This window comes from Bos indicus x Bos taurus, chromosome 19 (assembly GCF_003369695.1).
Source record: "Bos indicus x Bos taurus breed Angus x Brahman F1 hybrid chromosome 19, Bos_hybrid_MaternalHap_v2.0, whole genome shotgun sequence".
NCBI lineage: Eukaryota > Metazoa > Chordata > Mammalia > Artiodactyla > Bovidae > Bos > Bos indicus x Bos taurus.
Window position 1 is genome coordinate 44,271,701 of NC_040094.1, and position 12,040 is coordinate 44,283,740.

A 12,040-nucleotide genomic window follows, 5' to 3' on the forward strand; every position below is an offset into this window, starting at 1 on the left:
TCTCCTTCCATAAGTCTGTTCTCTGTGTCTGCGTCTCTGTTCCTGCCCTACACATAGGTTCATCAGTACCATCTTTCTAGAGTCCACATATATGTGTTAATATACAATATTTGTTTTCCTCTTTCTGACTTCACTCTGGATAACAGGCTCTAGGTTCATCCATCTCTCTAAAACTGCCTCAGATTCGTTCCTTTTTATGGCTCAGTAATTCCATTGGATATATGTATCACAAAACTTAGTCTTTGATTAAAACACAAAGACTTGGCCACTTTCCTCTTATATGACTTTGGCTAAGTTTAGAGAGGAAAGAAAAAAGACCTAATGTTTGTTGCAGACCTAGTATGTGTGTGGAGCTCTCCCAGGTGCTAGTGCTACAAGAGGAATCAGACACTAGTTCCTGCCCAAAGTGGTGGGAAACAAGTGAAGTAAACAGACGTTTGTCTATGAAACTTTTGAAAATTGCAAAGCACTATAGAATTTAAGGAATCTTTCATCTAATTAAAAAAAAACACACATTTATTGTGCAGTGTAAGATACTATGCCAGTTTTCTCAGACCAGTGGAACACCGTAATCTGATAATTGGCCCCACAGTGCAGCACAGGAAGGCTTCCTGGTAGATGATGCCTGAAGTCATCCTAAAAGTGTTTGCTAGGAATCAGAGTCAGAAAGGGTAGACAGACAGTAGCTCTGGAAATGTGAGCCTGGAAGGTAAATTTGTTCTGAGAAGAGAAAGAAAAGAAAAGACCAGTGATGTAGGTGGGATGCTGTGTTAAGTGATTTGGATTTTATTTTAGAACCTGTGGGCAGCCTCTGAAGGATTTTAGGGAAGTAATTAACATGATCAGATTTGTTCTTTGTAAGATCACTCCACTCCATAGTGTGGAGGCTGAGGGAGCCTTAAGAAATCCAGCTGAGAATCCACGTGTAAGAAGAAAAGAAAGGTAGAAGAGAAATAGAAATGGCAGAACTTGGAGGCCATAAGGGTAAAAAGTTTCTGGTTTAGGTAGTCAGTGAAACATTCATTAAGAGAGGATATATAAGAAGGGTATATTTGGGCAGGAGGAAAAGAAAATCAAGTCGGTTTGGGACTGGTGTTGAATTTGAGACCCAGGTCAATTTATCCAGAGTATAGTTGGATTTATACATTTGAATTACAGAGAAAAGAAGTTTGGCCTGGAAATGAAGTCATTTATGTACAAGATATAACAGGAGCCACAGATTAGATAAAATTTTCCAGGAAGAATGGATAAAGGAAGGAGCAGCCTCTAAGGATCATGGAAAGAAAGAGTGCTCTGCAAAGAAGACTGAGAACTAGGAGGAGAATGAGGAAGGGAAGGGAGTTCTACGCTGGAGCTTAGGGAAGGGAGTTTTAATGAGGAGGGCATGGCCAGCAGTGTCAGGTGCTGCAGAGGAGTGTGAAGGAGCAGAGAGGACTTTAAGAGTACAACTGTGCCTCACTTTCAGATAGCTGGACTATACAAAGGGAAAAGGAGAGTGAAAGCTGGGACATGTAATGTGGAGGGAGACATTTTTAAAGGTGAGCCAGTAGCAAAGGAAGTTAACAATCAAAATGAGAGAGGTTAATTAGTAGAAAAATGTTTCCGAGGTGACGAGAGGTAATGAGATACAAAGTAAGGTTCATTCAGGATTAACCTGGAAAGGAGGATGGATAACTTACTCTGAAATAGAAGGGAACAGTAGAAGAGAGAAATACCAGAGACAGTGCTCAACATATTGACATGCTTTCTTTTCCTAATCCATTCAGTTCAGTTGCTCAGTTGTGTCCGATGCTTTGTGACCCCATGAACTGCAGCACGCCAAGCCTCCCTGTCCATCACTAACTCCCAGAGTTTACTCAAACTCATGTCCATTGAGTCAGTGATGCCATCCAACCATCTCATCCTCTGTCGTCCCCTTCTCCTCCTGCCCTCAGTCTTTCCCAGCATCAGGGTCTTTTCAAATGAGTCAATTCTCTGCATCAGGTGGCCAGAGTATTAGAGTATCAGCTTCAACATCAGTCTTTCCAACGAACACTCAGGACTAACCTTCTTTAGGATGGACTGGTTGGATCTCCTTGCAGTCCAAGGAACTCTAAAGAGTCTTTTCCAACACCACAGTTCAAAAGCATCAATTCTTCAGCACTCAGCTTTCTTTATGGTCCAACTCTCACATCCATACATGACTACTGGAAAAACCATAGCCTTGACTAGACGGACCTTTGTTGACAAAGTAATGTCTCTGCTTTTTAATATGCTGTCTAGGTTGGTCATAACTTTCCTTCCAAGGAGTAAGCGTCTTTTAAGTTCATGGCTGCAGTCACCATCTGCAGTGATTTTGGAGCCCAGAGAAATAAAGTCAGCCACAGTTTCCACTGTTTCCCCATCTATTTGCCATAAAGTGATGGGACTGGATGCTATGATCTTAGTTTTCTGAATGTTGAGCTTTAATCCACTCAAACACCTGCAAAATACTAGCTAACCTGTGTCTCTCTCTTTTCTTTTTTTTTGATAAGAAAATTGGTACTCAACACAGCTGTTAAGTAAATAAGAGGGTGTTCCAAGTATTCGGAGGATTTAGGAAGGTTATGAGCTTGGTCCAAAGAGGAAAGTAAAAATAAAAGATTAAGTAAATTAGCAATAAAGAATTGCTATTCTTTATTTAAAAAAAAAAAAAGCCAAGAAGGTTGCCCAGGATATCATTTCCTGAGCAGTTTCTGGTCCAGCTCCTTTGCGTATTTGATTAAATTTCCCAGACTTTTTTCTAGTAACAGCTCTTCTTCTCCTTGGCCCATCATCATGATCACCTTTATCTTCACAGGTTTTCCAGAGTGTGTTTGCATCTCTTCCTTCATCTAGTTCTAAAGACAGTTCATTTGTTACCTGGTTTGGGATACAAACATGCCTCATCCAAAATAGAGTTTTCCCAGTCCTTCTTATCCCCTCAAAAGACCCATTGGTATTGGGTGGACAAGGAGTGCCATAGTCTTGCACCTAATTACCTAGTGTTTTGAATAAATCTGGAAAGATTAGAATTACTCAACAAAATAATACAGATTTTTACTGAAACTGTTTTTCTGCTTTTCTTGACTCTACACAGCCAATAGTTTCTGAAGATCAGACAGCAGCCCTGATGGCCCATCTCTTTGAAATGGGATTCTGTGACAGGCAGTTGAACCTAAGGCTGCTGAAGAAACACAATTACAACATCCTGCAGGTGGTGACAGAACTCCTTCAGGTCAACAACAACGACTGGTACAGCCACCGCTACTGAGGAGTGGCCTCGTATTAAATAACTTTGCCTGCTGCTCAGAGATGATCTTTATTCTGTTGGGGCATGGGGTAGAGAGCCTTGCTTATTTTTTAATCTGATGAATCTATAATAGAGCCCATCATTGAACTATCCAGACAGTACCTGCCATTGCAGTATTTTTTGGAGCAAATCAAAAACCAGAACTTAAATTTTCACAGTAGACATTAGGTGAATTGTAGGAAGAGCATTTTTCAGTTGATTTGGATAAAGCTCCTTTCTCTGTTTTAGTGCACTGAAGAGTATAACTTAAACTTCCTATAGAACCATTTTTCTTTCTGCTTGTACTGAAGTTGAGTATTTTTCTTTGCTTAACGTGGATGTTTTTATGGGGATATCTGTTGTCAGTTTTTAAAAGGAATTAACCTTGGAAGTTGTTTTCCAGAATTATTCTCATAATTTCTCTAACCTATCCCAAGCTTAAATAGCTATGTGGTATTAAAATGACACCTAGAACGTGATAGGAATTTTGTTACTCTTCCCGTTTCAAGTAGAAAGTCATTTCTCTGCAAGTCTCGGAAATCAGCACTGTTGTTTTCTAAAGACCCCACTGATGCGTTGAAGTATATCCACCTTCCACGTCTCTGCACTTCTGAGTAAGGAGCGGGGAGTGTGCTAATTAACCCACCAGCACCTGTTGAACAGTGTCTGTTGTAGCAATTTTGCATACATTTGTATTTTATTTAAGGGAAAAAATTTAGGTAGTGTGAAATATTTTGCTAATCCTATAAAGAAGGAAAGAAAACTCTTCTATTAAAGGAAAAAGTAAATTTAACAGTTACCTTTTTTCTTCATGTCAGGGGGTAGGTCTTATTTACAGTAGAGTGGGCAAGGGCTGTATAGAAACATGAGAAAACTGAACTTTATTATGTGAATCTCAGTAAAATTCAGGTGCAGGCAGATGAGTGGGTGTGAGGCTTTGAAATGGGATTCAGGAAGTCCTGAATGTCTCTTGAATGTTTGAAATCTGTTCAAGAGAACTTAGAACAAGAAAAAGAGGCTGTTTTACAAAACTTGGATGGGGAGCAAACTCACAGAAAAAAGTTTTGGTTTAATTTAACCCCAGGGTGAGTGGGGAAAGAGCTTGCTTACAAAGGTCCAAAGTCCTCACTCTGGTTATAGAAAGGAGTCTTGGGTACAGCTGGTAAAGAGATAACAAAAAACACTAAAGATTTTAGTCATAAAAACTGCTTGCAGAAAAAGAAGAAATCTGACCCCCCTCCCCCCCCCCCCCCCCGCCCCAGCCCGAAGGGGGAAGGATAATAGTATTATATAACCTGGTTGGTATTACAATGAATGATGATGTAATCATTAGCCATAATGATGTTTATTTACAGTATAACTCTTGAATGCTATTAAATAGGCCAGGATTCAGACTGCAAGCCAACCAGGCTGTTCGTTATTTAAAACGTTTTTATGGAGCCTTCTGGGTAGAGGCTGAGCGGCCGGTTGTGTGTAATTAATTGGGGTTGATTTGGGACGGGATCTGTCTTGACCATCTGAGTCGTATTGTAAGGGTCCAGTCGTCTGTCCCATTGTACTTGTACGTAACCGCTTAAAGAATGGTGAAATAAACTTTGAAACTCTTACCTGCCCTGGCTGGTACCTTCGTCCAGGACCTCGCGTGGTCCTTGAAGAGCTGAGAAACGTTCTGGCCGCTGTGTTCAGAGAGGCGGGCCCTGGGAGGGAGGGGGCGGGCCCTGGGAGGGAGGGGGCGGGCCCTGGCAGGGAGGGGGCGGGCCCTGGCAGGGAGGGGGCGGGCCCTGGCAGGGAGGGGGCGGGCCCTGGCAGGGAGGGTTCGGAGGAGCTGGGGCGGAGCCTCCCAAGGCTTTGAATCAAAGGTTGGGGCGAGACCCCGGCTCCCGCAGTTTCGGTTCTACTTTGCAGGCGTTTCTGTCGCCGCGGTCGCCCGAGGGTAAGGCGCTTTGAGAAATTCATTTACTTTTTCTCTGGGAGACAAGGGCCCAGGCCCCTCCTGTGCCTCCTCCTCCTAGCCCAACACGCAGGTACCGAGCTCTGCTAACGGTCTCTCGGGGTGTCTGATGGGACTTAAAATCCTCTTTCGATGAAATCCCAGCCTCTCAGTCCACGCCCAGCTTCAGAGTAGGGCGTAAAGCAGCTGGGGCTATAGGTAGGCCGCAATCGCGGCTCCCCACCTGCCCCAACGGGGCATTCGCTTCCCCAAGGACTCTGGAACCACCCTTCCCTTACAGGCTCTCGTCCCCAAATTACGTACTCCAAAAATCTTTCGTCCTCTGGCAGCTGAGAGGAGCCCGGGATCTCAGACCTAAGCCAGGTGAGGCTCATTTTATTTTAGCCCCGAAGGTCAGAGTTCAGCTCAGGATGCCCATTCATTTGACTCCACTCTTTAGGGGAGAATCTAGATTTTTAGCCTCAGTTCTTCCTCTTAAAGGACTTACCCAGACGTTGCTCCTCCCCCAGACATTCTTTCCCATCCCAACTCAGAAAGCAACATAGAAGAGGTTTATGCTCCCTTCCACGACCTTTTTAGGGGGTTTTTAAGCCACATCTGTGGCCAGTCTAGCTTCCTTTTTCTTTCTTGTTCCAAAGAATCCATACCTCCCTATTACACCAGTACCTGCCCAGGTTCAGGAATGGAAGCTTTCCTTCTACACCCAGGCTGGGAGACCTCAGGCATTTCTGCCCCTGGGGTACTGGAGAGACATCTTCAGAATCCCTTGTCTCAAAGGATGAAGGGATTCTCCTGGCTGCTGCCCCCAAGCCAGCCCTATCTAACTTCCTTCCTTGGTAATCAGTGACAGCTCAGCAACTTTTCCAGAACAAAATAAGTGCTCCGCTTTCACTTATGAAAGTCCCTTAAAGTGAAATAACCTCTGCTTTGCTTTTCCCTCTCAGGAATTGAGCTGTCCTACTATAAAGAGAGGAGTTGAAATGCAGAGATTCCTGATCTGAGAGCCACCGTGTTAACTGCTTGAATTTCCATACCTTCACTTTCTTAGGCTTGAGGTTGCTGAAATTGTGGTGGGGCCCCTTGCCAGTCTCAAAGACTTAAAACCACAGTGACACCCAGCATCCACGCTAACTGAATTTTGTTCTTTTTTCATCAGTGAAAAATACCCCTGAACAATGGGTGAGACATTCTCCCAGCTGGCCTCTCAGAAGGATGAGAACAAATTGATCCTGCCCCCCAACCCAGCCTTTGGCAGCAAGGCTGCCAGCTACTCCAGCATGGGCAACAGCAGGCCTTTCTTTTCCTGTGTGCCTTGTGAAAGGGCTGCTGGTGCTGGCTTTGTAACTTGTCCCACCTGCCAGGGCAGTGGGGAGATTCCTCGAGGTGAGTAGCTGCAGGCTCTGGAAGTAGCCTGGGATCCAGGAAAGGCTCTTAACAGCCAGCTGGCCAGCGCCAGGCCCCTTTGAGTCTCCCTGGATGGTGTTAGGTAGTCCAGCTCCTAGTCCCCCAGTTTCAGGCTGGCCCAGGGAGATTCTAACCCTCCCTGGGCTCTCTGCAGAGACCTTCCTCCTGCCCTGGTTGTACCACCCAACCCCAGGGAATTTCCAGCCTCTCTGCTTCCTTAGCAACCCTGCCGTAGGATTCAGGAAGTTACCATGACCTCTCCTAAGAAACTGGGCTTTTCTGACTTATGGTGACTTGCAGAAATTCTTCACCCATGTCAATGAAAATCTCACCTCCATTCGAGAGATGGCAAATCTGAGCTGCCAACAGCCAGTGTCCCCAGTCCTGCCCTGGGTCAGAGATAGCATGCTTCTGAGACTGCTCTGTGGGATGGAGGGGTGCTTCTCGCAGGCTGGTACAGGAAACTTGGCATGAACACTTCGTGGCCCTCCTTACCCTCTTTCTCTCTACAGAGCTAGAGAAGCAGCTGGTGGCCCTTATCCCCTATGGGGACCAAAGGCTGAAGCCCAGGCACACGTAAGCCCCTCTTCCTACCCGAGTTCTGCAGGCATTGCCCATGGGGGCAATTCCTCTTGGTCATCCCAATGTGCCCTCCTCTACTAAATTTTCTCCATTGGTTCTCCTCCAAAAGCCTGAGCCTCACTGGGCTCAGACATATTAGTACCCTGTTTCCACAGATTTTCCTAGTTAAAGAATCTCAGGGCACAGCAGACCACCTGAGGTCAGTTGGTATCCAAAGGATCACTGCTTCCAAGAAGCATGGCTCCCTTTTGAAGACAGAGAGGACCTCTTGACTCTGCAAGTCCTTCCAGGATGGAGGAGGTTGCCATTGGTTTGGGGAAGTGATTTTTCCTAAGAACTTCCTTTGCTATGGCAGTTCAGAGCTGCTTGTTCTCTTCCCCATAGAGATGGAAAGCCAGCTCCTCCCTGACCTGGGACCCTTCAGAACCTCAGAGGCAGCCCTGAGTTTCACTGTGGGGGCCTGTGACTCTTTGTCATCTGGGTCGTTTGACATGAATCCCTTCAGCTCTTCCTCCCAGGGTCCTCAGCTTCCATCTGGGAGCCACCACCCAGCCCTCCCCGACCACTGCATCAGAGTCCAAATCTGGCAGTGCCCCTTAGAAGGTGCTACCAAGGTGCAGTCTCTTTAATGGGTATTACAATTTTGAATTAGATGGACAGATGATGTCTGGTTCTGAATATGAGTATTAAAATTCAGAACTCTCAAAATTCATGTAGACTTCTTCCAGTGATTATAGCTGGCATTGGTTTAGCCTTTGACTATGCACCAGGACCAGGAATTGGTGGCTTTTCCTGAATTAGCCTATAACAGATTGTATGAGGTAGGTTAGGTACAATGAATTACCTCCATTTTATAGACAAGGAAACTGAGGCTTAGGGCAGTTAAATGGGTTGTTCAGAGTTACTGGGCCAGTGGGTACAGAGAGCTGGGGCTGGACACCAAGTTGCTGGCTTCTCAGTCCTGTGCTTCTCCCCACTCTGGGCCACCCCTGACTCTAGGCTGGTCCTCCACACCTGAGGAGCTAAGTGTCCAGTTGTGGGGGGAACTCAGAGGAGAGCCTTGTGTACAGAGAAGAGTATCTGAACACGCCTGGCCAGGTTGCTTCTGTGTCCAGACTTCTCCACTTCCCTACCCGGGTCCTGCTTTCCCACAGGAAACTCTCCGTGTTCCTGGCAGTGTCCATCTGCCTGGTGACCTCCTCCCTCATCATCTTTTTCCTGTTTCCCCGGACAATCGCCGTGCAGCCTGTGGGCCTCAACTCCTCCACGGTGGCCACTGATGAGGCCAATGTCTACCTCAACATAACGGTGGGTGGGTGCCTGTACCCCTGGACTCCGACCCCACCTTCCAGGCACCACTCCTCTGAAGCCGTTGTCCCATGTTCTGACCCTGGACATGGGTAGCCAGGGATCTTATGGTACTCAGAGGATGTCAGAAGCCTGGGGAGAAGCCCCTAAGAGATTGTGTAGGATTGGAACCGTGAGAGGTTAGAATTGAGGCCAGAGCAGTATTAGGGAGTGGTATGCCTGAGACTTTCCAGGTGGGCAGGGGAACAGAAAGAGCCTTGCGGGGTGAGACTGGATTTTGAGACAGCTTAATGTCCCAGTATTCTTGCCTGGAGAACTCCATGGACAGAGGAGCCTGGTCCGTGGGTCACAAAGAGTTGGAAAAGACTGAGCGATTAATACTTTCACTTTTACGGTCTTAGTTAACGGTGACCCCTCCAAGGGGTCTGGCACTGGTGCCCCAGCAGCTGAAGCTCTCACTGGGGTGGGGCTCAATCAGGCTGGGGTTTTTTTTTAAACTGTTTGACTTCTTCTTGCCAAGGATGGTTACTCTCACCCCTCCCTTTCCCTGTCTTCCTCCCCAGAGTATCTTGAATATCTCCAATAACAATTACTGCCCTATCACTGTGACCCAGCTGACCATCGAGGTTCTGCACCTGTCCCTCGTGGTGGGACAGGTCTCTCACAGCCTCCTTCTCCACATCGGCCCTTTGGCCAGTGAACAGGTGACTCCCTCTCGCTGGCCAGCCCCACACCCCACAAGTGTGTGGACACAGGTGGGAGGAAGGGGGCAGCTGCAGTTGGGGCTAACCCTATGACCATTTGGTTGACAGATGTTTTATGCAGTGACCAATAGGATAAATGATGAAAACACATAGTAAGTAGCCCTTGATCTCTTCTCCCTCACCTCCTTCCTGGTTGGAAACCCAGTTTGAACCCCCACCAGATTTCTTGATTGCTTAGCAACCCTGCATTCAGCCTGCACACTTATGGCCAAGACTGCAGTGTGCAAGTGTTCAGGGCCCCTGTTTGGAGCAGGATTGGAATGAAAACCAGGCTAGAATTGGGTTAATCCTTACAATATATGGGACTTCCCTTGTGGCTCACTTGGTAAAGAATCTGCCTGTAATGCAGGAGACCTGGGTTCAATCCCTGGGTTGGGAAGATCCCCTGGAGAATAGAAAGGCTACCCACTCCAGTATTCTGGCCTGGAGAATTCCATGGACTTGTACAGTCCATGGGGTCGCAGAGTTGGACACAACTGAGCGACTTTCACTTTCACTTTTACAATAATTGACTTTGGGCTCTTCAGCCTGACTCGCTGCCTTCTACTAAGGGAACGACCAGCACATGCCTGGGCCAAGCCAGTGGGGGTTGGGGGAGTGAAGTGCTCACCTTAGGCAGAGGGAGCTGGAAGGGGTGGGAGTGGCCTGGGTCCTTGCCCTCCCCACGAAAGGAGGCCAGGGGCCTGGGACTGCAGGTCTCCTCTGAACTGACAGGCTGCTCAGTGTGAAATGTGGTCCCATGTTCTTCCTCTCTGTCTTTCTCAGCAAAATCTGTACCTGGCTGGAAATCAAAGTCCACCACGTGCTTTTGTACATCCAGTAAGTAGGATTTGAAGCCCTGGTATCCCCTCTCCCACTTCTTTTTTTTTTTAATAGTTATTTATTTTGGCTTTGTTGGGTCTTAGGTTAAGCATGCGGGATATTTAGTTGTGGCATGTGGACTCTAGTTCCCTGACCAGGGATTGAACTTGCCTCCCCTGAATGGGAAGCTCAGAATCACAGCCCCTGGACCACCAGGGAAGTACCCCCTCCCCCACCTCCTGCCTCCAGCTCCCCCTAGTGGGAAGGAAGTCATCCAAGTTGACTCCATGTATCTGTTGGCTCTTGATAGTGGCAGATCCAGCCCTTCCTCTAGGGTCCACTTTGCTTCTGAGCTGTTGATGTGACACCCACAAAGCTGCCCGGGACCCGGATGGGGCAGCTGTCCCAGGAGCCATGACAGAGCAGGAAGCCAGCCCTCCCCAGAGAACAGAGCAAGGCCAAGGCTTTCCTCTTCCTCCCAGACACAGCATCAAAGCCTGCTTTTCCTCCCCAGGGGCACCCTGACCTATTCCTACCTGAGCCGTTCCGAGCAGCTGGTCTTCCAGAGCTATGAATATGTGGACTGCAGGGGAAACACGTCTGTGCCCCACTTGCTGGTCTCTCACCCGCCGTGACCTGTCCGCTGCTCTCAAGCTCCAGTCGCCTGCCGGCCCAATCTATACTTCCCACAACTCCGTGGTGCCCAGTAGGACCATAGTGACTTTGCCAAAGGAAAAACCCTGCTTTATCATACCCTCCCCACACCATGCACCCCCAGCAGAGGAAGCTTCCTGTGGAAGTTAACTTCATATACACTCATACATCCCTACACACTGTCTCTCTCTCTCACACATACACCCATACACACAGTGTCTCTCTCTCTCTCTCTGTCACACACACAAATACACACACACACCCTCTCTGATTTCTACAGGATCAGAAGCCTGATTCTTCTAGAGGCCAGCACCAGAGGCCTCTGGTTGTGTCTTGAGCAAAGTCTGACCCAGCGTTTCCTCAGCTGCCTCAGAGGCATGGAGCAGCACCCACCTTCCTATGCTGAGCACCTTGGTTGCCTGATTCCTCCAGGGAAGACCTTCTTCCTGCCTGAATGCAGAGAAAGAGTTCATTTTATCTGGTTTGACTCCATGGATCCTTTTCCAGTTCTCCACCCAGTGATGAGAATGACTTAGGGATCAGCCCATGCTGTCCCCAGGGCCTTTTGCTTTGGTCACGTGACAGATCGTTGGTGATGGCCTGCTTCTCTCCTGGTAACTTGTTGCCCACCCTTTGGCCAAGGCCCTTTGGCTCTGCCTCCTTCCTGGTTATAGATGGTCTGGGTCCCCAGGAACACAGAGCTGTTCTGCAGCTAAAGCTTCTCTTCTCCATAAAACACTTTTATTAATATTATTCTCGGCACAGCAGGAACAAAAGGAGAGGAGGGAAGGGAGGTACCTGGCACCTTCTGGGCCTGCACAGGAAAAACAGAGACAAAGCCAGAGTCATTTTAAAAGGTATTTATTGAAGGAGGTCACAACCCTGAGCCCATGTGAGTGAACACAGACAGGTCAGATGGTGCCACAGTCGCCTTTACTATGGTTTCTATCACTCAGACAGGCAGAGAGATGAGTTTGGACAGTGGGGAAAGTTGAAGTAGGAAGGATGGAGAAAGGGAAGTGGGGACAGAACCTGATGACTAGCTGACCAGGGGACAAGAGGAAGGAAGGAGTTCATGCCGTTTGCACACTTTCATGCCTGAATAACTGGGGTAAAAGTGGTGCTGGCAACAGCATGAAAGTCCATGTAGTCCAGGCTGGAGCTTGTGCTGTGTAGAGTTTGGAAAATGTAAAGGATTTATATTGTATTCACTAAACTGTACTTAACAGTGTTTAAAAAAGAAAAATAAAGGTCTCCTATAATTGGGAAAGGAGCTGCTGGTGGACA

The 12,040-nt window shown here is 47.4% G+C and overlaps 2 protein-coding genes and 1 long non-coding RNA gene across 11 annotated transcripts in view; 2 read left to right on the top strand and 1 right to left on the bottom strand.

Annotated features, from left to right (window-relative positions):
* NBR1 (NBR1, autophagy cargo receptor) overlaps window positions 1–4,896 on the top strand; it is a 29,068-nt gene extending 24,172 nt beyond the window's left edge. For 3 of the 5 annotated variants that reach the window (XM_027517013.1, XM_027517012.1, XM_027517014.1), the window contains exon 22: window positions 3,098–4,896. In XM_027517013.1, coding sequence (XP_027372814.1) covers window positions 3,098–3,271 — 174 coding nt within the window. In that variant the 3' untranslated portion in view covers window positions 3,272–4,896. The remainder of the gene's footprint in view (window positions 1–3,097) is intronic. The other 2 variants (XM_027517015.1, XM_027517016.1) reach the window with 1 other exon arrangement.
* Window positions 2,499–4,985, bottom strand: LOC113877156. The gene is made up of 2 exons (XR_003506704.1): window positions 4,898–4,985; window positions 2,499–2,858 (listed from the first exon to the last, which is right to left on the bottom strand). It is a non-coding gene; the product is annotated as an uncharacterized LOC113877156 (long non-coding RNA).
* Window positions 4,986–5,111: 126 nt separating this feature from the next.
* Window positions 5,112–12,040, top strand: TMEM106A (transmembrane protein 106A). 5 transcript variants are annotated; one of them, XM_027517818.1, is made up of 9 exons: window positions 5,112–5,222; window positions 5,521–6,295; window positions 6,397–6,623; window positions 7,157–7,220; window positions 8,381–8,534; window positions 9,098–9,238; window positions 9,347–9,390; window positions 10,064–10,117; window positions 10,614–12,040. In XM_027517818.1, the coding sequence occupies exons 3-9, from the start codon at window positions 6,416–6,418 to the stop codon at window positions 10,732–10,734; spliced, it is 786 nt and encodes a 261-aa protein (XP_027373619.1). In that variant the 5' UTR covers window positions 5,112–5,222; window positions 5,521–6,295; window positions 6,397–6,415; the 3' UTR covers window positions 10,735–12,040. The 5 variants fall into 5 exon arrangements, with proteins under 5 accessions (XP_027373619.1, XP_027373620.1, XP_027373618.1 ...); XM_027517819.1 differs by having other exon boundaries at window positions 5,521–5,603; window positions 6,185–6,623; XM_027517817.1 differs by having other exon boundaries at window positions 5,521–5,603.